Here is a 25507-nt window from a genome sequence, read left to right on the forward strand (position 1 = left end):
TAAGCTGTGATAGGAACTAGATACGTTGTGTAATTCAAATATTGGAATGAAAGGGCTTCCAACCGACAGGTGCGTTTGTTCTGCGCCGTCACGTGACGCGCAGGACACGTGACCCGAGAGGAGGTGCGCGTTCTTGTGTGACGGGTCTATAGGGTACTAGGGGTTGGTCGGGGCGCTCGCGACAAAGTTTAGGCAAGTTTAAAATAGGAAAAAAACATTTTAGTTCGTGCTACAGCCAGTGCTTGGGCAATTTTTAGGCTCGTGCGCTCGGGCGCGTGCGTGTGCGGGTGCGCGCCGGTCGCCTCACCTGTCGACTATAACGAGGAAGTGCGCGTGGGTAAAGAAGGCATTTCCGCCAATGGCAACAGTTGTAACGCCGCAGCTTTCTTCCCCAAAAGTGTGTGTGCGTTTAATTCCGTGAAATTATAAGGTATTATATTATTATTATTTTTAAGGAAGAGGAGAAATCATTCAAGAATAAGTTCCTGAAGGTATTTCAGACGGGTCTTGGTCTTCTTGTGAAGGTAAGTGTTTGTATTTGTATATACACCGTCTGGTTTACTTGTTCTCTTGTTGTATTTAGGACATTTAAAAAAATATATATATACTTTAGATATAATCCCAATCCTAGTTTAGAAAATATTTGATTTTCCCTAATAATATATAAGTAAAGAAAAGACACTCCTGTCCCAAAGCAACCTAGGCATTATTAAATATAAACCACTCAGATGGTAGTTAACCCACTAACCTACTGGTTTAAACAGTCAGTCCAGCTGGTTTATTTCCAGTTTAAGCCTGGTTGTCCTGTGCCATTCCCTGAGTACTGAAAATCCTGAAGAATTGTTTCTAATTCACTGACACAAGGTTTCCTTTTCCTAGAGAAGATCCACTGATTCATGTATTTGAATAAATCCAATCCTGTATACATCTCCTTTCCGAATGTAGTTAATTGACTAATGATGATTATTAATACTGAGAAATAAAATCTTATACGGTTCAGTGTGTTACGCCTTGTTTACACCAAGTTGTCTGTCTTTCGTCGTCAGGCAAATACACTCCCTGTTCGGTAATTAGAGAGTGAATCACAGATGTGAAAGTAGATCGGATAAAGAATATTTCAGCGGTGACAATATTTTTAGAAATTATGTTTAGCTTTTCTAATGAATACTTATTGGTGCAGGTGTTTGTTTACATCGCGAGTAGCTTATTAGTAGCTTATTTTAAAGTATCCGGCACATAACTGTTCATAACATGACTTTTACTAAAAATTTTGACTTCACTTATGGTGCAGGTTAAACTTCAGGTAGATATCCAAGTACCTGTACTGCAAATGTTTGATGAAATTCTGTCTAGTGGCCGATTTAAGAAGCGCACACAGTTTGACACATGTGCAGTACGCTGTCAAACCTTAGGGTTTATAACTGCTCATACATTCACTTCTACTCAACATTTTGATTATATTTACGGCACGTTACTTACGTTAACTTCAGTCAAATACCAGTTTCATTCAATTCTATCCAGCTAGTTTTGCCTGATGCTGTGACAAAATCTGGCTTCACAGACAGACAGACTTTCTGAGACAGGTTTCGAGTCCTCCAGTGTGTGAAACGTAAAGATATCATTGAAAGAGCGATTTCTGACCAACGTAAAGACACAACCTTTCTTTTATTTATATAGATATCCTGTACTTTTACACTACTGATTGAGATTGAAGACGTTGTCTGTAATGAGAGAGACTCGTGTCAGGAATGTGGTGTTGTTGAATCAACACAATCTTACTATCTTTGTTGCTTAATGTCAGCCAGCTGCTTGCCCAGATTTCAAGGGTGGGGAAGATAATTAATTTTAGCACAGACTTTGTACCGTCTACTGACGCTCAGTGAACCTGTTATAAGACGTGTTTGTAAGTTTAAGATTAAATAAAAGAAAAAAGGAAGGACGGGTAGCAAAGTGCCTAAAGATACAACTTAACAAGCATTGGTTTATGTGACAACAGCAGCAACCTCTTTTCTCCTTTACCTGTTCTAACGTTTATTACATTAATATTTCAGAGATTGTTAGATACTTTTACCAGATACTTTTTTAAATACTTAAAAGCCTTTAAGAAATATAGCTGTTTCAATTATAATTCATTTGTACAGCCAAATAAACATTTGTCACTAAGCAGCTTTACAGAAGTAAAAATTCTAGATATATAGTTTTGTGCAAAAGTCTTGAGCCAGCCCTCATTTTCTTTAATCATATTATGTAGATGAAATTGCAGAAGTGGGATCAAATGCTTTACTTACGACAAGCTGCAAAGTGCCTAAAGATACAATTTCAGACGAATTGTTACCGCTGCTTCATTCTTCATCAGAAGTGATTCTTCGTCCATGTAGGGCTGCTTTTAGGGGACCAAACAGGTTAAAGTTCAATGAAGCAGGGTCAGAACTATAGGGAGGATGCTCAAACACCTCAAAAATAAGTTTTTGCAGAGTGTCCTTCAAATGAACTTTTTCTTGGTCGGTGATTGAGGATGTTTCCGCTCTATACTCTGCCAATTACTCTCAGGCTTGTAGTGATTAATCCGTGTCTCGTCACCAGTAATTATTCTCTTTAAGAAACTTTCACTTTCAATAGAGTTACTGTTGTTGGTGGTAGTCTTGAGTGTGGATCCAAATTCTGTTTACGCTCTACCATGAGTTGTTTCGGCACCAGGTACACCCTTACACCACAAAAAAATAAATAAATACTGCACGCTACTCTTTTTTTTGTGTGTGTGTGTGAATTAAAAGTGGGGCATTTATTTTTGCTCACACCACAGTTACAGATGTAACACAGGGAGACGGTTTTCTTGATCAGAAACTAATAAGTCAGAAATTGTAAAATCACTGATGCCTAGTATAGTATGTTATAACACAAATTCATGTTGGTCGATCCTTGTGATGAATTGTTTTAATGTCCCCATCACGTTCCGATTCCCAGTGGTTCATCTTCCAATGACATGCGTTCCAGTTCATCCGATTTCATCACGAGTTTTCCCAAGATGCATGTCTGTCACATACATCTGATGTCACCTCTGATGGCCAGCATGTTTGGCTCCTACATGGCTCCTGTGTGCTCTCACTTGAAGAGAAGGCCATCTGGGACATGCTCGTCCTCCTCACACACATTATGCCACTCAAGACTCATGGTGCATTGGGGAAAAGACCCAAAGCAAGCAGCACAGTTAATTCAAGTTAATTGAGGTTCATTAGGAATGTTTAACACCATGTCACCATCATGTTCGTCAGACATCTTCCATTTGCTAATTACACAAGTCGCTGTGTGTGGTGATTACTTTGCTCTTGCTGAGGAGTTTAGGATCGCTGACTGGAAACGCAGTGAGGATCCCATGGAATTAACACTTTGAATCTGAACCCCAAAGCCACAGACAGACGCATCTTCATGTCAATGAGAGTCGTGCTGCACAAGTTCTAGCTTGCAAAGCAGGTGGTCTGCCTGGAAGCCATCAAATATAGTCACCGCAGACGTCTCACTTACTGACTGGGAGGCAATGTGATCCCTCAGTTTTTTTTTTTTTATACCGTTTTTTATTATAAGCCATGAACAATAGCGTACACCTTTCTAAAGACTGATGAAAGATTTTGTACCCAGACTGGCCGTGTGCGTGTGTGAAACCATGCCTTCTGCCCACTGATTAAATATTTTCTCTTCTATTTTTGTTCAAATGAGCCAATTGACCTTCCAAGCTTCCATGAGTGAGAACCTGCTGAATGTCTCATGTCATCTGCCACCGAGGAAAGGAACAGACACTTTTCCAGAACAGACACTGGTACAACAAGTGATGGACAACACGACCATGACCTACTGGCCCTTACCATGAGGTGCCACTCATGGAGCTTGTCCTGATCATGCGCAATATTTAGACATGCACACACTCATATACACACTACTGCTATAATTCGTGCCGTCTCACAATTCAGGGGTGCTGCTCAAGAAACACAAATATGCAGTCATTATTTACGCAAATGCAGTAAATTGTGATTAGTACTTGGGAATGGTTGAGATGAAAATATTTTAAATTTTGTTTTTTCCCCAGTGAGAGACTTAATAAAAGGAGTAAGATTGGTCTGACAATCTATCTGTCTTTATTATGGCTTGCCTGTAGAAAATGTAACTAAAGTAGATGCACTTTAATCTCAATAAAGATCATGTGTGCACTTTTCCATATTTACAAGTTTCACTAGTGCTTGGATATCATCAAGGTAAAAAGATTTCTCAGTACGCCAGAGCCACGATCGCAGGCTCGGAGCGAGGTCAGGACTGTACAGTGTGGGTGAACGGTTGTGTGTACGGGAAATGATTGTGATTGTGTGTCTCTTATGCAAGTTGACGACTATTTAGACATCGATTTTGGAAGGATCAGGCGTTCCACTCGCTGAACATTCACAGGACCGACTGCAGTGGGCTCCTAGCCACCTCGGCCGGGATCGGCATTCTTTAAAGCGTTTGTGCAATTGAAATGTTTTACATATTTATGTCATCACCATACTGTGCTTAAAGTCTTCTGTAAATGTCAGTCGATTTAATGCCTTCATTCACGAAAAAGTTTATCACACGTCCCGGTTTGACTTAAACGACCCTCATAATTTTAGTTACAGTATCTCCTTGGCAGAAATGTTCTCACAGAGTTCTTAGAAGTACAGGATCATGTAACCAAAGACACTGTAATTCAGTACAAGGATTCCAGGTCCTAAATCAGACCTTAACCAGACTGAGCAATACCAGCATTTGTAGCTAATGAGCAGAAAGTGAAAATACTGTATTGTTACTTTAGTTTGTCTACATTTAAATTTGTGTGTTTGTTTTCTCACAGATGAATGAACTGCTGAAGGACGCTTCTAACAGAACTTTGATGATGGATTCAGGCAGCAACATGAGCGATTTAGCTTCTCGTTCTTCCTCTTCTTCTTCTTCTTCTTCTTCATTGTTGCTGTCCAACATATCTAACATGTCCAACGTGACGGTAGTCATAGCGAACGGGACTCTTATGGAGGGGGGGATCTTTCTGAACACAGTTACTGCTCAGGCCCTGTCCGGGATATTTGTGTTTTCTGCGCTGCTCATCACGTGTCACCAGGTAAGTTGCTTTGAGTCATATTGAGCTTTGTGTTATAATGTAAGCTTTAATGAAAGCTTAAAAACAGCACTGGTTTGGTGTCTAAGAAAGGGTTTTTCCTGATTCTGTGACCTGCGAAGAGGAACAGCAGGCCTTAGCTGAACGTAAGGTCAGGGAAATGAACAAATAGACTCTGGCGGATGTTTTTTTTTTTTTTTTTTCTTGCGTGGAGCCGCGTCGTGTCTGCTCCCTCCACCCTTGCCTTGAGGTAATTGACTATTCACATCGCGCCTAGTGAAATTCGAGCACTCCCGTCTGAGCCGTCTCCGAGTCTTTTTTTCACAGCTGACCAACAATGAATTTAGAAGATACTGTAAATACAAACCATCCAGTTATTGTAACACCATAACGCTCATGTGTTTTGTTGAAGATCTCATGTTAGAGTTTCAGTTATAATCACCTCCATTCTTCTAAGAATGCTTTCGACTAGATTTTGGAGCATGGCTGTATATGTATATGTCTTCATTTAGCTAGAAATGCATTAATGAGGTCAGGAGGCTCAAGTTCCAGTTCATTCCAAAGGTTTTGAGTGGGGTTGAGGTCAGGGACCTGGGGAGGACACTCTGAGGAGTTGAACACCATGGAGTGATCATGCAGCTTGCTCGTGTCATGATGGAACAGGTTCGGGCCTCCTAGTTGAAGAGAGGTTGTGGTGTTGACCCAAACAGGAAGATTCTAAACAACTCTGTGCTTTTAAATTTGTTTATATATGTACTGTATATACATAGTGTTGTCAAATATTGTCAGTGGAAAGTAGCTAAAGCCTGCTGGAAGTTGCATGATGTCACTAAATGATGTCACTCATGAATTTGCATATTGATTGCATCATCACAAAGTATTTGCATAGCAGCTAGCAGCAGACAGAGAAGGTGCTGTGCATAAAAGAATCAACATCAGGTCAGTCCTGCCAATAGCCAGGGGGCGGAGTCTGACGCCAGATTGCTGTACTCAAGATGGAGAGTTGCTATCGGCTGTTCTAACAAAGCAGTTATGTTGTAAATCTCTCATGTGCTGTAAAATATATCTGTAGTAAAGTTGAAAGAGGGAAAATTTTACTTTACTACTGTTATTAGATTTGTTTTATTGGATTACTTAATTATATATTTAAGCAATAATAATATATATAATGATATAGCACATAACTAATTATTTTTATTATTGTAAATTAGTGTGTTGTATTATGTTTAAAAATAGATTAAAAGAATTTGAAACAGTCAAAAATACTCAATATTATTAAATACTCTAAATTAAATACTTAACCTCACATTAAAGACTGCAACCTCAAGGGCAGCCATGGCGACCCAGTAGCTATACTTTTTCCAAAAAGATTTGTTTCTAGATTTTTATTATATATATATATATATATATATATATATATATATATATATATATATATATATATATAGATATTTGGAAGGCTCAAAGTTAGTATTTAAATTGTTCTGTTAGAATTTAAACAGTTCTAGCAGAACAATCCCAACTTATGACTCATAGTAATGTCTATAAACATTAAGCCAATTTAAAAAGTTTTACGTGATGCAGGAAGAATGAGGGGGTGGGGAAATATATAATAATAATAATTATTCTTATTATTAACATCCCTAGTTGTATAAATGTTAGAAGAACTAGATTCTGATAATGTATATTTAATCTGGTTCACAATTCTTACAAACATGTTTCATTATTCTGGGTAAATTATGTTCTGCCGAGCCACACCCCTCAAAGGAGTAGCAAAGCTGAGCAATAAGGCGGGGAGCTTATATGACATCACAATAGGATGGAAAATCTAATTGGTCTGTTTAAACACTTCTGTTTGTTCACACCACACAGACTCATCTGAATATCTACTAATGAGTAAAAAGTTTATTTTGCATAATAGGTTCTGTTTGAGCCATGGTAACATAAAACCTACCTTTTAAACCATATTTTAATAATAGTAATAATAATGATGATAATTATTATTATTAGTAGTAGTAGTAGGATGTACTATATATTCATATATAACTGCAATAAATTTCAAATATTTGCCCAAAGAAATTTAATTTGACAATGATCACACCTTAGGTTAAAATACATGTATTTGATATATTGTTTATGTGCATATTCCTTCCTGTATAAGCACTTTATAGTGCAGTATTACAATTGTGGAAAAACAGCACATTATGCAGAACGTAACTGATATGGTATCAGTAGATAGTCGACTGTTGCACTATAATAAAACACTAATGAGGGACTATCCAGCATGTACTTTAATATTAGTAGGGGTGAGCGCAAGGTTATAGTGATGCCTCCAAAGTAATTTCCATAGTTTTGCTGACACAACCCACGTGCCACTTCTCTTGCTCACTACATGACCCATGAAAATGTAATATCAACTCGGCTTTTAAGCGATGTATCCTGTAATCGGACTTTGCGAACAGTGGCGATGAGAAGAAGGGGTCAGAGAATGAATTTCTTTTCGTGCGGTGCCTGGAGGGCACCTGGAGGACGTGTTTGATTGCCTCCGAAGTCTTTTGTCCTCCCTCCAAAAAGTATAATGCCTTTGAGAAGCAGGAGGATTTCAGGCAGCTTATACAATGACATGTTGGTGTTAAGCCGGAAAATGGATCTCCATGAAACGGTCTCCCTTTTTCCAAAAAAAAAAAAAATTATCTTCAGTCCGTGTGTCGTTTAATTTCGCCATATAGACCGGCAGCCAAGCAATTTATCCGGTGCCAGCTCATCTGAGGCGCTGCAGAAAACAGCCTTTACAGGAGAGGTGGAAAGGGTTTGCAAGCAAAATGTATGTAAATCCTAAAGAGATTAAAGCAGTCTTTTTAGCAACAGTGATGTTGTCATTTCTTCATGGACACTAAAAGTGTTGAGAGGTTGCGATTGGTTTGTTCTTGTGCTATTGATTCAGCCCAACAGCGTACTTTTTCATGGCCCTTTAGTAACGCAGTATCTACTGTGTTGATTTTGCCAGATATCTCTTTTAAAAAAATAATAAAAAATGCATAACCTGTAGGATATTTTGCAGTCTTTAAACCACTTTCTCAACCAACCCACAGTCACATAATGTGTTTTTAACCTGACTCAGCTGATCTATGACGTCATGCGCTCGGTTCCATATAACCGTGCCCAGATATTTAACCAAAAATGATTTTTTTTTTTTCCTGCACTTTACCTGTTCCTGAATGCTGAAGAGGTGTGTGGAGGGAGATAAAAATCCCGTGTTTAATCCCTTAACAGAAGTGGGAATGAAATAATACTCAGAGCGGGATGGCCAGTGTATCAGTCATCACAGATGCACTATTCAAAGGAAAACCGCTGATATGGGCGTTTCTTAAAACGTCTCCAACATTGTCCCGAGCATTCCGACGTCACATATGGATTTTTAGCGCCGTACACCCAGCGTGCTTGGAATTATTTTTGAAAGGTACTGTGGGAGATTTGGCAGCCATGTTGCTTTGTCTAAGCAGCAGCCAATCCATTCATTTCATTAATGAAAACTGGAAAATCGCTGACACTGGAAATTGTGATCCGCTTGGGGAGAAAGCAAAGCTTAATGCAAGTTGTCAGGAGGCTGGGTACTGGCATGAACATGAATAAAGTTGGAAACCCTGCAAGGTCTGACTGTAAGGTTTAATAATGATCTGTCAGTATACATTACCAAAAAAAATAAAAATATATATAATACAATAATAACACTCGGATCGGGCGGGGCGGGCTTTCTCAACTGGTGTGTTATTTTGTGCTGGTTTAAATGTATACAAAGGGATGATAACCCAAAAGTGTTGAGCTGCCCCAGAGTTTTGCATGAATGTGTGCACAAAAACAAGTTGATTTTTCTTTTTTTGATTAGATTGATATCCAATCAATTTGTGCTAACGGTTAAAGATGTAACTCTTACTTCATTCAATTTAATCGCCCCAAACAGATACTTAATTTGAGATTAAAACAATTTCCATAATACAATTATAAAACATAATACTGCAGTCTGCCCTATTCCACATACATGAGCTCATAAAACCCTGTGATTGTGCTTTCATTGTGGGATGGTCAAACTCGCTACTCTCTCATTCCAATCAGAGTGGCACTAGCCAATCAGTTTTGCTCTCTTGAGCCCTGGCCACAGGTGGCGATTCAATCATCTTCTGCTAGGACTTAATCTAGGTTTATATCTAAATCTCCACCAGATTTATGCATTTCCTGTTATTTAACCTCCATTATGTAACCATATAGCACACAGTTTTAAAAGATTTATTTATGCTCGTGTTGTCCGGTGCCACTTACAGTAAATAAGGGTGGTTTCCCTTTTCAATCTGGTTAATATCATGTTGCCTCAGGGAGTTTTTCCTTGCCACCCTTGCCTACAGCTTGCTCATAAGGGACAAACATTTTTTAATCTACAATACTGCGCAAAAGTCCACTCCTCATTATTCACATTTGGCTTCCAGAGAGACAGACATTCTTGTATTTGTATTTAATGTAGTCATAAGGAAAAGTTCTACAGGCGTCTCTTTTTTTTTTTTTTTTTTTCGTCGCTCATTTTCAGTCCAGTCCCTGTTCCTGAGCAGTTTAAGAGGAATGTGTTTTTGTTTGTGTGTTTGTTAAGCCACACAATGACGTATGAATCATTCAAGCAGAAAAAAAAAATCTGACGTAAGGCATGATCAGGCTGGTCATTATTATTCTGGTGACGCTGAATGCTGAGTAGTTGGAACGGAAGAGAAAGGAAATGAGGTCGCTGCTGAGGTTGTTTACATAAACGATGAATTTCTTTACATTGTATCTGTAAGCACTTTGCAGCCTGTCGCATTAAAACAATTGATCCCAATTCTGAGAGTCAATTTAGCTAGTTTAATTTTAATGTAATATGAAGAATCTGGAATTTTATACAGAATTTTAACTTAAAAACTTCTAAAAGTTTGCGTAGCTTGTGTTCTTAATTGTTTAAAGGTCATGTCTTGTACAAATCCGCCCCCCCAACCTCCAAAGAACCTCTATAATAATATAAAAAGTGTCTTGCAAGTACTTTGCAAAAAAAAAAAGTAATTTGTATTTTCTGCAAAAGCTAGGATACATTTTTAAACAACTTTACCTTTCAGAAGTTCACCTTAAAAGTGTGAATCGATTCTGCGACTTGAACAAACCTACAAAAGCTCGAATGAACTGCATAAACAGTTTAATCACAGAGCTCAATATATACAACACAGGTTCGCTGTTAAGCCAGAACAAAACTATGCCCTTATCATAAACACGGTGCTTTATTCTCATTATGTGCCACCAGGTGTCCTTGGACAAAATTGTAAAAGACAATAAAATCACGTTGTTCTGATTGTGCTTGGGAAACTAATTTGATTCCAAATAAATATATCAAATTCTCTAACTGCAGTAATAAGATAAATAATTAAGAAGAGAGACAATTTGCAGTTGTTAGTGGAGGGAATAATCTCCCTCTCTTACTTTCACCTGTGACTTGTGGAACTTATTTCTCTTTCTGCACTCGAGGAGAAATGGACCAGATCAATCTCGATCCTGAGTCTCCTAGGTTCTCTGAAGCACCTCCGTGCATTAGTCCTCCGCCCACGTAATAGCCGAGCCCGAGAAGAAAATCTTTCATATGAGTCACGGTGTGTGTGTGTCTGTGTGCGCGTGTGCATATAGAGACACGACGCTGAGCTGGAAGTGTGACTGTACACAATCTCTCACTTTTAAGATTTTCCAAATTACAAAAATTGCCCTTAAATCTCAGCGAATGTTTACTTTTAGATTTCTATGATTATGTTTGTCAAGGCCAGTATGATTTACAAGATAATTTCTCACATAAACACACACGCAAACTTAGGTGTCTGTACAGGTGTAATCATTAACTAGAGTATCCATCCAGGGTGTGATAAAACAGCAGGTTAAAGATAAGCTTAGTGCCCTGGTTCCTGTCAGGATGTTTTTTTTTTTTTTGTTTTTTGTTTTTTATAAATATATATACAGTGCCTTGCAAAAGTATTCACACCCCTGGAACTTTTCCACATTTTGACGCATTGCAACCACAAACGTAAAGATGTATTCTATTGGGATTTTATGTGATGGATCAACACAAAGTACCACATAATTGTGAAGTGTAAGAAAAATTATAAACGGTTGTCAAAATGTTTTTACAAATAAAAATCTCAAAAGTGTGCCCTGCATTTGTTTTCAGCCCCCTTACTTTGATACCCCTAACTATAAAAGTTTCACCTTCAGTCACCTAATTAGTAAATAGTGTCCACCTGTGTGTAATTTAATCTCCGTATAAACATAGCTGTTCTGTGAAGCCCTCAGAGGTTTGTTAGAAAACATTAGTGAACAATCGACATCATGAAGCCCAGGAAGGAACACACCAGACTATCAGGGATATAGTTGTGGAGAAGTGTAAAACAGGGTAGCTGGGAGTTTTAGAGTAAAGAAGACTGAATACAAATCACACAACACTTTTCAGATGTTTATTTGTAAAAAAAAAAAAAAAAAAAAGAATAAATAAAATATTTATCATTTTCTTTCCACTTCACAATTATGTGTCAGTTTGTGTTGCCATATCTCAATAAAATACACTTATTTTTGTGGTTGTAACATGACAAAATGTGGAACGATTTAAGGGTGTGAATACTTTTAAAAGACACTGTATATGTGTGTATATAGGTTTTTGTATTATTTCTTTTATCCCTTAAGTTTTTTCTATTGATGATGAAACTCTTCCACATTGATATGAAGATATTATATCAGATTCTGAGATTCTTTCCGAGTTCCATATTTAATAATTCCTATTTCCATTAAATCAGAGTTTTATCATCCCTACCTCAGAATCCCATATTTTGCCTAAGGCGAAAAAAAAATCTGAGGGAAATCTTTTTCTATTTATTGCTTGTTTTATTCCATTTCGATCATGTCTTTTTAAAAATAATTGGATTAGATTTAGTTTTTTTATGGACTGTAGGTTAAGGAGAAGTGAGATTGATTTTTTTTTTATACAGTAAGTTCTTGTTTAGTGAAGCTCATGAATATATTGTTTTGTGTGTGTGTCTGTGTGTTAGATCTTCATGCACCTCAGGTCATACACAGTGCCAAACGAACAGCGTTACATCATCCGTATCCTCTTCATCGTGCCCATTTACGCCTTTGACTCTTGGCTCAGCCTCTTATTCATCAGCAACGACCAGTACTACGTCTACTTCGACTCTATCCGCGACTGCTATGAAGGTAGGCACCTGTTTTTGTTTTTATTATTATTAATAGGGGTGTTAAAGTCCTACCGGGACTTGTGATAAGATTCCTGGTGAATGAAGACACAAAATCGATTTACAGAAGAATTTAAGCACTTTTGAATAGAGCAAAGGTTTTAAAGAAGGTCGTACATCCGTGAATGACGATCCCTGTCAAAGTGGCTCGGAGCCCGTTCCCGTGAACTTTCAGTGAGTGAGACGCCTGATCCTTGAAACTTGTCGCCAACTACAGGAACAGGCACATCTGTTTGTACACACAATCATTCATCAACACCACTTACACATTAAAGGACCTCGGCTGGGAGTTATTGTCACATCCCACGTACAGTCCTGACCTCGCTCCAAGACATCTCCACATGTTTGGGACATTTAAAGGAGTTCCTGGGAGGCCGGCGTTTCAGATGTGAACCAGGTAGTTTGATCAGGGCTTTGAGAAAACTTTCTACCTTGATGGTGTCCGAGCACTAGTAAAACACTGGGATAAGTGGATTAGTGTAGCAGGAGATTATATAGAGGAATAATAAAGAGAGTTTTTATTTTCATGTTCAAGTGTTTTTTTTCATTCTGTACAGTCAAAAGTCCCGGTTTGACTCGAACACCCAACTTATTTGTGTAAGGCTGTAGACAGAACTTTGTAGGTGGAAACACCTAAGACACCTACAATGAGCTATAATAGGTTGCAAACATCCGACTGCCCGAACTTGTTCCTGTCATCTTTCTTCATACCACAAAATACAGAGTACAATGCAATGCTTTCGTCATTGTTTTTTTTTTTCTTTTTTTTTTTACCTTTCACTCTTTTGTTATGCAGCAAAACTGAGAGCAAATGTTTTCCCAAGTTGTAAATGTGCCCGAGTTATTATTTATTTCAGTGTTTTTTTGTTTTTTTTTTATAAACCAGTAGAATTTAAAGGCTTTCAGCTTTTAAGGCATTTTTTTTTATTTATTCTTCTTTGTTCAGCATAAAATATTCACATACTCTATATAAAAGCACTATGCAGAAATGTGGTAGAGAGGTTTCATGCAAATAACCTGCTTAGTACATTTATTCCCAGTTTTTTATTTTTATTTCATATGTAGGAATTTTTTTTTTTGGTTTGTTTCAAGACTAACTTGATATTACACGAAAGAAAGAAAATGAAAGAGAGTGAAAAGTTAAGCCTTGGAATGTTTAGACTTTGTTTAAATAAGAGCGATAGATCAAGGTGGATTATCATGGACAATCTTTGATTATGTAACTTTTTTTTTTTTTTTTGTTCTCAGCTTTTGTAATCTACAACTTCCTGAGCCTGTCCTTTGAGTATCTAGGAGGAGAGAGTGCCATCATGGCCGAAATACGAGGAAAACCCATTCCGTAAGTCATAATTTATTAATTGATTGATTTTTTTATTAAATTTTTTGGGGGCATGTGTAACTGTATTTCTGATGACTTCACTTGTGAGGAATGTAGCTTTAGTGTCGCAATTACAATAAATGCTACGGCCTGTGAACATTTAATCCACATTTATTTAAACTAGGTTTAATCTTGGTTTGCGGTTAATTCTGACTCATTGTGTTGGTATGTATCCTGGTTACTGATTACAAAACTTACCATTTGGATTGTATTCAGGTTTTGGCTACAAATTGGACCATTTAATCTAAGTGTAAAGCAGTTCTCTGGAGAGATTCCGTCCATGTGATTTGGCAACCCTAATTAACTGCGGTCCGTTTCACCACAAATCTTCCTCTTTTTTACAATTAGATAGTGAATCAAATGGAGTGAGACTGAAAAGGGCCTCGGGTCGCCGATGCACTTCAGGCAACACCTCAGGTGTTTAGTCAGACCTAAAGCTGTCTGCGACATGTGCCTTTCTGTTCGTTATCATGTCCGCTTTCCTTTTTAACACTGGGTTTGAAGTGGGCTTCTGGCCAGATTAGAATATTTTTTCCTTAGGAATCTGTCTGGTTTGAATGTCCTGAAAGTTTTCTCTACAACTTTAGTGAGAGAGACAAACCAAAAAAAAAAAAAGGAAAGAAAAAACACAAACATAAATCTGTTTAAACATGTTTTTCTTCGTAAGAACTAAAATTTCGCAAGAAATTAGCCATTTTCAGCAAATTAGCAACCGCTGTGCGTACATCTATGTGCAATATTTCTTATTTCTTTTTGTGTTTTTATATGCAAAAATATGATTATAGTGTTGGAAATTGGTAATATTGCTAATATCCTCAAACGTATTATCTACATTTACATTTCCACCTTAAGAACTCGCGTTTTAATGTATTTAGCAATCTTAACAGCAAATAACGGCACAAATAATCGAAAAAAAAACCTCTACAACCAGGTTGACACGGTGGCGTCGTGGTTAGCGTTGTCGCCTTGCATCTCCAGGGTCCGGGTTCAGTGTACATGGAGTTTGTGTTCTCCTCGTGCTTGGTGGGTTTCCTTCCACAGTCCATAAACATGAAAGTTAAGCTAATTGGCGTTCCCAAATCGCCTGTAGTGTGTGAGTGAGTGAGTGTGTGTGTGCACATGTCTGCGATCAGTGATATAGAAAAAGACCTGACTGATTCTACATACAAACCCTAACCCTGTATATTACCTGCTTTGAACTGCAGCCTTTTGCGAATAAATAATTGCACAGGTTCAAATCACGATTAATTGGGCAGCACCACCACCATTTACTGTGAGTTTTAGATTAAAGTCTGCTTGGCATTCTGCTTAGAGAAAGTCCTCTATATCAGACTACGTTTCGAGTCTCCAAGTAACGCTCCCCTTTTTCCCTCACTATTTGAGTAAGCGCACCATTTTATCTTCTATCTTTCTCTCAACAGTCTCTTCAGCATCTCTTAATACACTTCAAACCGGATCTCAAAAGTTGACTGGGTTCTTGTTTCACACATCGCTCAGAGTCGTATCATAGCTCACGTAATCTCCGTGCAGTTGGTGAAATTAACCTGCCTAATCAAAAACACCTGGCTGTAATATCCAGGTGAAAGACGCTGATTAAAACGCTAACTCTGGAGGGTGGTAGATTTCTAGGGAAAGCTGGTTTAAGGCTTTTAATAAGAGTTTTTTTTTTTCCCCCTCCCCTTTTTTTCTTCCCCCTCCTGTTTTGTGCCTTTCTAATAATATTACACTGAGGGCTTTTAAAAGCTCCCTGTAGTCCTCTTTACTTTAAGAAGCAATACCCAGCAAAGGAGTGCTAAAGGAACAGCTGGATTTATTCTGCTCTAATCAGAATCACTACAGTTATACACAGACGGGGGACTAATTAGCATTTTGTTTGGAAGGAAATTGGCTACATCCGTGCTCATTTACAGTTAAGGGATGTGCTAAATGTCCCAAACCAGCATCTCGCCTTATTTGTACTTGTGTCTTGTTTTTTGTTTCTCCCGTTTTAAATTTAGCATAATAACGTGTTGGCTGGTTTTTTTTTGTTTTGTTTTGTTTTGTTTTGAATGTCGTCAGTTCTGATGACTATATATATATAACAAGCGGGAAAGTACGGAAACTTGATTTTTAATTACGTATTGCCATCTGCCCTCATAAAGGAATGGGATTTTTTTTTCTTCATAGTTGTTGCTGTTGCTTTTAGTTACTTTGACTAACTTAAAACTAACGAGGTCTGGCAGCAGATAAAGATGTCATAGTCAAACACCTTTTTTATGATTTAAATTAGTTTCATAGTAATGACACGGTATAGACAAAACACAGAAGAAGAATAAGAGGAAGCAGCCATCGAATGTTTTTTCTGTTTAAATTTTTATTTTATTTTTTTTTAACAAATCTACAACGTCGCAGCATCTGTATATACCGGTCAGCCATCACATTAATACTTATCAGTTAAGATTAAGATTCAGTTATTTGTCACCTGATCCTTACAGCAAAGCTGTTTTTTTTTTGGTCAACCAGGATACAGCACCACTAGAGCTGATTGGGTTAAGAGGGCTCAACCGTGCCAACTTGGAGGTGGTGAGGCTTTAACTGAGCAGTAACCCAGAGCCTTAACAGTTTGATCCACCACTGCCCCATATACCAATGGACTAGTGGCAGGATCTTGGTCACCCAAGGCTCATTTGAGTATGTTTTGGGGAGCAAAAGCCACCCTGTCTGCGCCAATCCCACAGAAAAGCCAAAGTTCACACAACTGGCTTAAAAAAAGTCAATACTAGCCACAGGAGAAAGGCTCCAGAGCACTCAGTGCACCACAGCTCATCACACACTGGACCCGCCAGGCAAAGAGCCCGAGACTGCCAACAAGGCAACTCCTCAGATCTCAATCCAATCAAGCACTCGAGATGCAATGGGCAAATAAGTCCAATCCGCAAAGGCCCTTAACCTCGTAACCCAAAGGGTCCACTCCCAACATCCTTGTACCAGACACCCAGCACACCCGGAGGTCACAAACGGGACCCTTCACAATACTGGACATAATGTTTGGCGTTGTAATGCCATGCCTGATCGGTGTACGTCCCTTACTGTGTCTTATCTGTGTCTTATTTCTGTTTCTCACAGGTCAAGCTGCATGTACGGCACCTGCTTTCTAGCTGGAATGAGTTACTCTATTGGCTTTTTAAGATTCTGCAAACAGGTTTGTTTCTCTCCTTGATGAGCAACCGTCTGCACCGCACACTGTAGCGCGCTTCCTACTGTGAATATTAGACCTTTCATTTGCCAGACTATCAGTGGTAATGTCATGGCGGCGCATGAAGGTTAAGCAGCGTGCAGGGTGTGTATTATGATTCACTAAGTTTCACGCATTGTTCAATGGCCGCCCGAGTGCAAATATCAATATGTAATCTTCAGAGGTGGTCTGCCATCACTCTGTGCGCCGTACCGCAGAGGAACCGTTTGTCAAAGTACGCCATCGGCAAAATTGAAGAGGATTCAAGGTTGTATTCAGATGCCGTAAAACCAGCGACATTTAATGTTTTCATTTTTTTGGTTCTGAAGAAAAAAAAATGAAAACGGTGTAGAAATGTTTGCCTGGGATGCTTTGTCACCTATACTGTCCTATAACCTGATTTCTTCTAAAGCAGCAGACACTTTTTTTTTTTTTTTTTGGCCCACTTTCCTTCAAATAACATCTGACAGAAAAGAAATCTCACAAAGAAAAACAATGAGGACTAGATGTGATCAGGTTGGTAATAAACACAGAGAAATAATAGGAGTTGTCAGACTGATGCTGTCTGCGAAGGGAGCGTGGAAGCTTCCAGCACTCAGAGCATAACCCTGATGGAAATTGGATTTGAGAGCTCTGTCTTGAAAACAGTGAATAGTCTGTGAAATGAACTTTTTTTTTAGATAGAAAAATGGAAACCACTAAACACGTGGTTCTGTTTGACCGGATGGCTACGTGGTCGCTTTTCAAAGCAGCTCCTTGCGATGTGTTCAGACCAGAGCTAAGTTCGAAGCATATAGAGTGAGTGAGTGAGTGAGCAGGCTTTTTTTTAGTTTCCACTAAGTAGACTTTGATTAGGATGTTATTAAAGTTTAGTGTTTTTTTTTTAATTATTATTATTATTATTAGCTTGATATTGCATAATTGACTGTATGTATTGCATGACACAATAACAGCCCCCCAAAAAAATCCATTAAAGCATATCAGTAGTAGTCGTGAGGAGAGGGTAACAAAATGCTCCGGTCATAATTAGGTTGATTCATGTTTAGGTTTAATCTGATTCTCAGAATCAGAACTAAATTTAAATAAAGAAAAAAATATTAACTGAAAAAAAAAACCTTTCGTTCTTATTTAAGCTCTTGTTCTCTGTAAAAATGTATGCTCATAATTTGCGAATTTATCTGCCAAAAGAAAAGAACAGGACAGATGTTACTTAAAATTAAATGAAATATGTTAAGAAATTGATTTAATAATCATCCAGTATTTGGTTTATTGATGTTTTAATGTTAAAAAATTGTAGATAAATTTGACTCAATTCAAGGTATTTTCATTTGCTAAGATGGCATTTTTTTCAGTGTGTATTTTTTAAAATAATAAATTTGTATTATTATTTTTAAATCAAAGTGTTCTGAGGACGTCAACAATCAAATGCAGTTCATCAGCGCCATGGTGGAAATAAAGCTTAAATGTCACAGATAAAATAGGGTTATAATGTCAGTTTTCTGCACCCAATAGCGTGTGAAAGCCAACGAAGAGCTCTTTTTATGTGGTTGTGTAACTATATATCATATAGTAGATGTTATTAAATGCATTCTGAAACTATCAGAGTTTCATGAGTATGGTCTCGAAAGCTCGCTACGAAATACTGTAATGCGAGCGCTCTATATAGGTAGTTTATGAGAATTGCAGATTGGGACCACTGGTGGTCAAACCGTGCAGCTGCGTTCCATGTATAATTAATACAGTACTGATGTAAGTCGTACGTTTCTATGTTGCTTCCAGGATTAGTTTTTGAACATGCTTTTAAATGCTTTCATTCCGTAATGCTCAGTTTTGCTCGTCATCTAGGCCACGCTTCAGTTCTGCGTCGTGAAACCCATCATGGCCATCATCACTATCTTCCTACAAGCCTTCGGCAAATATCACGATGGAGATTTCAAGTAAGTTTATGATCCAGTATTATATTATAATTACGTGGGTGATGTGAGAGAAATTAAAGTAAAAAAAAGATCCAAAATCTAAACATTTCTTCTAAAACACGTGTCTTGCTCTATAGCGTGAACGGAGGCTACCTCTACATTACCATCATCTACAACGTCTCTGTGAGTCTGGCTCTCTACGCTTTGTTCCTCTTCTACTCTGCCACCAGTGACCTCCTGAGGCCCTTTGAACCTGTGCTCAAGTTCCTGACCATCAAATCCGTCATCTTCCTCTCCTTCTGGCAAGGTGGGTAAGAGGTTAAGACAAAGTCAAAAGAAAATGAGGGGAAGAGAAATGGGAAGCGTAGGCCTTCAAAAATAAATAAACGAATAAATCTCTAAATGTGCACCTGAACAAGCAGATTTACGCCACCGAGAGATCGCTCTTGATTGTCCTGATGTGACGGGATGCTAGTAGTGTTGACGGATGTTTACTGATTAGTCACAGCAATGTTAATCTGTAAAAGAGGGCAAGGAAGAAAGTATTGTTTAGGTTTCTTAAGGGCAGCGGAAATGGAAAAGAGGATTTAAACCGAATGGAAGACGTTCAAGACCAGAAGGTGGCGCTAATACAACATAATGGATGCCAACCACCAGGACAAGCCACTCAAAGTGGTGTCTAAGATCAATCTCTGATAGTCACTCTCTGTGTAAAGGCCGTCCATCCAGGCTTTATCATAAAAACTTTAATATTTGAGTTTATTGTTTATACATACAGTATCTCTGGTTTGCCATCAAACCAGCCATTTATCTTTAAATCCCTCACACAATACTTGTTTTGTTCGTCACTGTTAATGTAAGATAAACTCAAGGGATCATGAGTCAACTCGGCTTTGCGTAAATACCTTTTAATGAAATGGCTTGTTTCAAGTTGCTGGTTTGTTTAACTCTGGTTTGTTTAACTTTAATGTCGTGCCCAGTTATGGCCGGTCTCTTAAAGATTCTTTTTAATATTTTAGGAATTATCTTTAGAAATAAAAGGGAGTCAGTTTTCCCTTTCCTTTTTTTTTTTTTGAGATCGTCACATTTCATACATTTGGTGGACCTAAAAACCTGCGTCGGCAAATGTTCTGTCTGTATGTATGGCTGTCCAGCAAGAGTTTGTCACAGCATCACAGAAAAAAAAAACTGTCTGGACAGAATGTAATGAAACTTTTGCAGTACTTGGATATCTGCGTAAAGTTTAACTTCCGCCTTAAACGAAATCAGAATGTTGAGTAAAAGCGATGTTCTGAATGGTTATGTGTCGGATTTAATACTTTACTAATAATCTAACACTAATAATCTATCTCATAATAAAATAAGCTGCTCGCTCGATGTAAACAAACTTCACTCTCCAATTACCGAACAGGCTGACGTCAAAAGAAGTACAATTTAAACTTTTCTGTATCCTCTCTTTGCCATTGATTGTATTAAGATGAAATGACAGTAGATTGTTTCCTAATATTTAGTCACAAATCCAGTGATATAACGATCCATAAAACGTCACACCAATAAAAACCTTTTTTTGTTTGTTTACAGTTTAAGAAAATTAAGAGGTTCGTTTTTGTTGCAGACAAACATGTACGTGGGCTTTAACCTGAAAAAAATAACATTATTTTTACATAAAAATTACATTAAAGACGATCAGCTTATATTTAGCTGTACCTTTTAATTATTTCTACCGACTCTTTACCTCACTATGATAAGATGTAAATCACCTCCAAATCACCTGTGTAGCTCTCTTAATGATTAATTATTTTAGATTTTTTGTAAGTTTTTACATAATTAATAGACAGTTGGTGAAATAATAATAATAATAATAATAATAATAGTATTTTATAAACAATAAAAAAAAAGTATTTTTTCAGTCAAACTGTTTGTGGCAAACAAATGTTTGTATGTTCATAAATAATATTTTTATTAAATAAAAAAGTTTGTGTTCATTACATACAGTATTTTATACCCGAGTGTCAAAGTTCCTGTACCTGAGAAGACTTATATATTTTAATCTTGCCGTTCCAGCCTATTGGGACTCATGGACCATCCATTTACTTTTTAATATACTTTTTAATATTTAGACTGAATCAAATTCTCATATTATACTTTTTAGTCTTATGAGACATCACTGTCCTTAAATCAGGAAATCAGATTTTCTTCCATATGCAGTATATATCTTTGTCAAATCCTTATAAATAGTGTTTGGTATTCCTTTTTTCGGCCAATTTTCTTCCTGTTTGAAGACATCTAATAATTATCAGATGTTAATAAACAAGAAGTAAAAATTTTAAAAACAAGAAGTAAAAACGTTACAGTTTGGAAAGTAAGGTTATCTGTTTATTTAATTATTGCTATGTGAAAATCTGTAGAATCTGGACATATTTAAGTATAAATAATTTATGCACAAAACAGTTACACTTGATGATGATGATGATGAAGAATTTCTAACAAACCATTTGTTGCCTTTTTTTATTTTATTTCCCAGGCATGATCCTGGCCATCCTGGAGCGTTGTGGCGTGATCCCAGAAGCGCTGTTCATAGACGGGCACAAGGTGGGCGCAGGGACGGTAGCCGCCGGATGGCAGAATTTCATCACTTGCATTGAAATGTTCTTTGCCGCCATCGCACTCCGTTACGCCTTCACGTACGACGTATACCAGGAGAAGGAGAGCCAAGCTCCAGGTTGGCACACTGCCTTAACACCCTCTAATACCTTCCTAAGTTTACACTTTAGCTGTTGTAAAGAAGGCTTGCCAGGCTACTTCAGAGCGAGCTGGGCACAAAGTAAGGTTTCTCAGCGGGGCGGCTGGAGACAGCAGGAATCAGGGTTCAGAGGAACTCTGTAAAGTTCAGCTCTCCTCTGAGGCGGGGAGAGTGCTCGAATAAACAGACATCTGTGGCACAGCACGTGGCAGAAAAACACTTCAGTTGAGGTTAAAGATAAATAGATACCATTTTAGATATTGAGTTTTGTGGTGTTGTGGGTTTTTTTTTTTTTTTTTTTTTCCCCTCAGCTTTCAGATTCAGTCTTGTTGTGTGAGTGAGGAAGCGGACAAAAGAGAGGGAGATTGCTCGATGCTTTGGGAGATCAGGATCTTTTTCATGTCTCGGTCCTGTTTCTCAGCGTGCGAGGTTTATTTAAGAGTTGTGCAGCAAATTTCTGTTTAATATTCTCCGATCTCGGCGGTAATGACATCGTGGCCTCGGAATGTTAAGCACTTCATTAAACCTGTGTTATGATTCAGTGATGAGCTTGAAATCTTCTCCGTTCCATTGATCCGTGTGTATGGGGTTTGAATGCCAATACGAATACACAGTCTCGATGGGGAAGGCGATATCACTTTGTGTACTACAGACAGCAAAGAGCGAAGTTGCTAAATGATCCAGAGAGCCTCCGTTACTAGCGCTTTACTTCTCAGTTTCCTGATTAAGGGCCCTCGTCATGTCGCTTGCCTAGGAATAACTGGAAGTCTGGTTGGAGCCGGACCCCGGAGGTAATCCTTCCGCTGAACTAATGACCTTTTGCTGCTGAGGAAAATGTCAGAAGAAGGCACACCTCAGCAGAGCAGACTGCGTTTGAGTGTTCCTGTCCTTTTTCTCCTAAAGCAAACCAATTGCGAGCTGAACCTCCAGTGTGTGTGCTGACCCAGACATAACGGCCCTCCACAGCGCGTTAGACCACCCCCCCACCCCCACTTTTTTTTTGACCCTTAAACACATTACACTGAAATGGAGCAGTTCCCTAGACTAATCTCAAGAGTGTCAGGACTCCCTGTGGTCCACTAGAGGGCAGAAGATGACACCAGGTGTCATTCTGGTGGCTTTTTTTTGTGTGTGCGTGTGTGCATTCATTATTGTCTAGAGCAAAATTGTCTTAAATTGGATTATACAATTTTTTTTTACATTTCTAGCATTTCTAGCACAAGTGAAGCAGGAGGGCACACATCAGGGAGCATTGTTTAAAAAATGTGTATATATATATATATATATATATACTGTATAATATCTAAGCTTTTGTTTTGAGATCAGATGGGTCACAGCGTGGCAGCGCTTGGGGCAGAACTTGTTCACGAAAGTGAAAATAATGCATTGTTACTCAGGCATGGCAGAATCTTATGTGACTGTAAGGACAGATTGTATTTTTAGAAAGGTCATATAAAATGCAGACGTGAATCGAGTCTATCACAGGATTCATCACCGTGAAGAGAGAAACCTCGTATGGCTTTCAGTTGCACTTTACCTGTCTAGAGTCATTTCTGCGCTCATGGGTCTTTGGAGTTTACTTACACAAGGTGACATTTGCCTTTGAATTATTATTTTTAATTTAATATTGGTGGGGTAAAAGTTAGGTGAAGTTTGTATCTGTATCTTAAGAGGTCTTTACATACTTTACACTGTCGACAAAAAAAAAAAAAAAAAACTCACTATTCCTGAAAGGTCAAATCATTGGAATTACACGAGCTGGATTCAACATGGCTCTGATTTCTACTTTTTTTATTTTTATTTTAACGACGTAACTTGACGAAGCGTTTGTGATTCCTGAGCTCCATGTTAACATGAGGAATAAGGATCACCAGTCACCTTCCGTTACCATCTTATCATTGATACCTCAGTGCCTATTCGCTTACAGACTTTGGAGAAAGAGGCAGATCCGAGGCTTTTAACGCTCACAATTTGATAATTGATAACGTAACGGCATAAAATGTGTTTCTGTTGCGCCACTTGGCAGCTTCTGCGTTCCGTACGGATTCGTTTATATCTGAGGCTAATGGTTCGATCACCAGTCACGACCAATCAGAATCTGAAAACCAGACAATTCTGATCACTGGCTGATCGACCGGTTCATCTTGATCATGAATGTAAAAAAATGAATAATAATTTAATGATTTTGGAGTCAGTGTGGCGATTACATGAATTACCACACAAAAGAATCACGCAAGAGCATTCCCCTACACATGCACAGTGTGATAAGACCTCACAAGATTGGGACTAAACATCTGTGTTCATAAGAAAACCACTTGTTAATGAACCCTTAGTGAACCCACCAGAAAAAAAAGCTTCTGATTGCTTGGGAGGAGCATAAGGATTTGACTTGGGAGTGAATGGAAAAAGGAGAAACTGCCGAATGTCGTAAATGTAAAGGAATCCAGACTGAGACGTTGGGTGTGTCAGGGTAAGAAGGAAAGCGCATAAAGTGATGCACCCATCATGTGTAGTGTCCACAGTACAAGCCACATCTGGGGTTGCTTTTTTTTTGTTGTTGTTGGACCAGACAGGCTACCTGTTGTTTAATAGAGCGAGGCTGCTTAGTGTAGAATAATGTCAATTATTTTCTGCATGCTTCAATAACAAATTTTTCATTTTTCTTGATAGATAACGTCGCTCCCATGCACAGCATCTCCAGCGGACTGAAGGAGACGATCAACCCCGGAGACATGGTGCAGGACGCCATCCACAACTTCTCTCCAGCCTACCAGCAGTACACGCAGCAGTCCACGCAGGAGGTGGTGCAGCCGAGCCAGAACGGCAAGCTGGGCCCCGCCGTCAGCAAGAACACCAAGAAGTCTGACAAAATCACCCTGATCGACACGGACGATGAGTTCTAAGATGAGAGCGGCCCTATGTGTGTTTGTGTGTAGGAATGAATGTGTGTGTCTATGTACCTGTGCTTTTATATATATATATATATATAATCAATATATTGGGGGGGAACGGGAGCCACAGGTACGTAGAACATCCTGCAAAAATACAGAGCTCTATATTCAAGACCACATTTTCTGCGTTTAAGGTTATATAATCACCGATTGACCCGAGTCGAGTTCTTAAGCCTCCTGCACGCTGATAATGAACGTCCATCAAATTCCAGTGAACTCATTTGGTGATAAAAAGGATTAGCAGAGCGACGAACACACTCTCATCATGTCAAGGCGCTGCGCCAGCTTTCACGGCCTTACGTCACCGCCCGATCGATTTGCAGTCCCGTCCCTCGTCTCACTCTGTACCTTACCCTAGTTGAGAGACTCCTGGATGAGTTTACAGCATGACGTCAGTGTAAAGGAGGCGATCAGGAAGCTCGCACCTCACAGGGCACCTCTTTTTGAAGTATTCGCTCAGGACGGCCATCGGCTCCGGCCTCCCGGTGCACTCGGTTTCTGGGCACCGCTCTTCAAACTGTTCACCCCAGGCTCTTTGAAACGCTTCTTGTCTCCTGCATCAAGGACATGATGGACGGCCGTAAGGACTTTACTTTCGACCGACACACTTTTTTTTTTTTCTTGCTTTAAACACCTGAGCATCTCGAATCCTATCTGCACGCCATTTTTATTTTATTTTTTTAATTGTACAAAATTTGTAAATAATTATTTAGCTGCTCACGTGAGGATGGGAAATGTAAAGGTTAATATAATGTTATTGTAAAGGAGTAATTAGTTAATGTGTTGTATTATTACTTCGTTATCCACTGGTGGTGTTCACGTTCAACGGTTTTTACTATAATGTTTTTAAAAGATGATTAAGAAACAGTTCATTACTATTATTATTAT

The 25507-nt window shown here is 38.5% G+C and overlaps 1 protein-coding gene across 1 annotated transcript; it reads left to right on the forward strand.

Annotated features, from left to right (window-relative positions):
- The first annotated feature begins 161 nt into the window (after nt 1-161).
- tmem184a (transmembrane protein 184a) lies at nt 162-25221 on the forward strand. The gene is made up of 9 exons (XM_053491309.1): nt 162-524; nt 4859-5122; nt 12214-12379; nt 13666-13756; nt 16901-16976; nt 18855-18946; nt 19063-19232; nt 21450-21647; nt 24339-25221. Exons 2-9 carry the CDS (start codon nt 4859-4861, stop codon nt 24569-24571), a joined length of 1290 nt encoding a protein of 429 aa, XP_053347284.1. The 5' UTR covers nt 162-524; the 3' UTR covers nt 24572-25221.
- Nucleotides 25222-25507: the final 286 nt, after the last annotated feature.

Source organism: Clarias gariepinus, chromosome 3 (assembly GCF_024256425.1).
Source record: "Clarias gariepinus isolate MV-2021 ecotype Netherlands chromosome 3, CGAR_prim_01v2, whole genome shotgun sequence".
In the NCBI taxonomy this organism is placed as follows: Eukaryota; Metazoa; Chordata; class Actinopteri; order Siluriformes; family Clariidae; genus Clarias; species Clarias gariepinus.

Excerpts from the sequence above, each read along its gene's own strand:
- tmem184a (XM_053491309.1), top strand. The coding sequence starts at position 4,859 with ATGAATGAACTGCTGAAGGACGCTTCTAACAGAACTTTGATGATGGAT. Across the intron at positions 18,947-19,062 it reads TATCACGATGGAGATTTCAA|CGTGAACGGAGGCTACCTCT; the intron begins GTAAGTTTATGA and ends CTTGCTCTATAG. Across the intron at positions 19,233-21,449 it reads CTTCCTCTCCTTCTGGCAAG|GCATGATCCTGGCCATCCTG; the intron begins GTGGGTAAGAGG and ends TTTATTTCCCAG.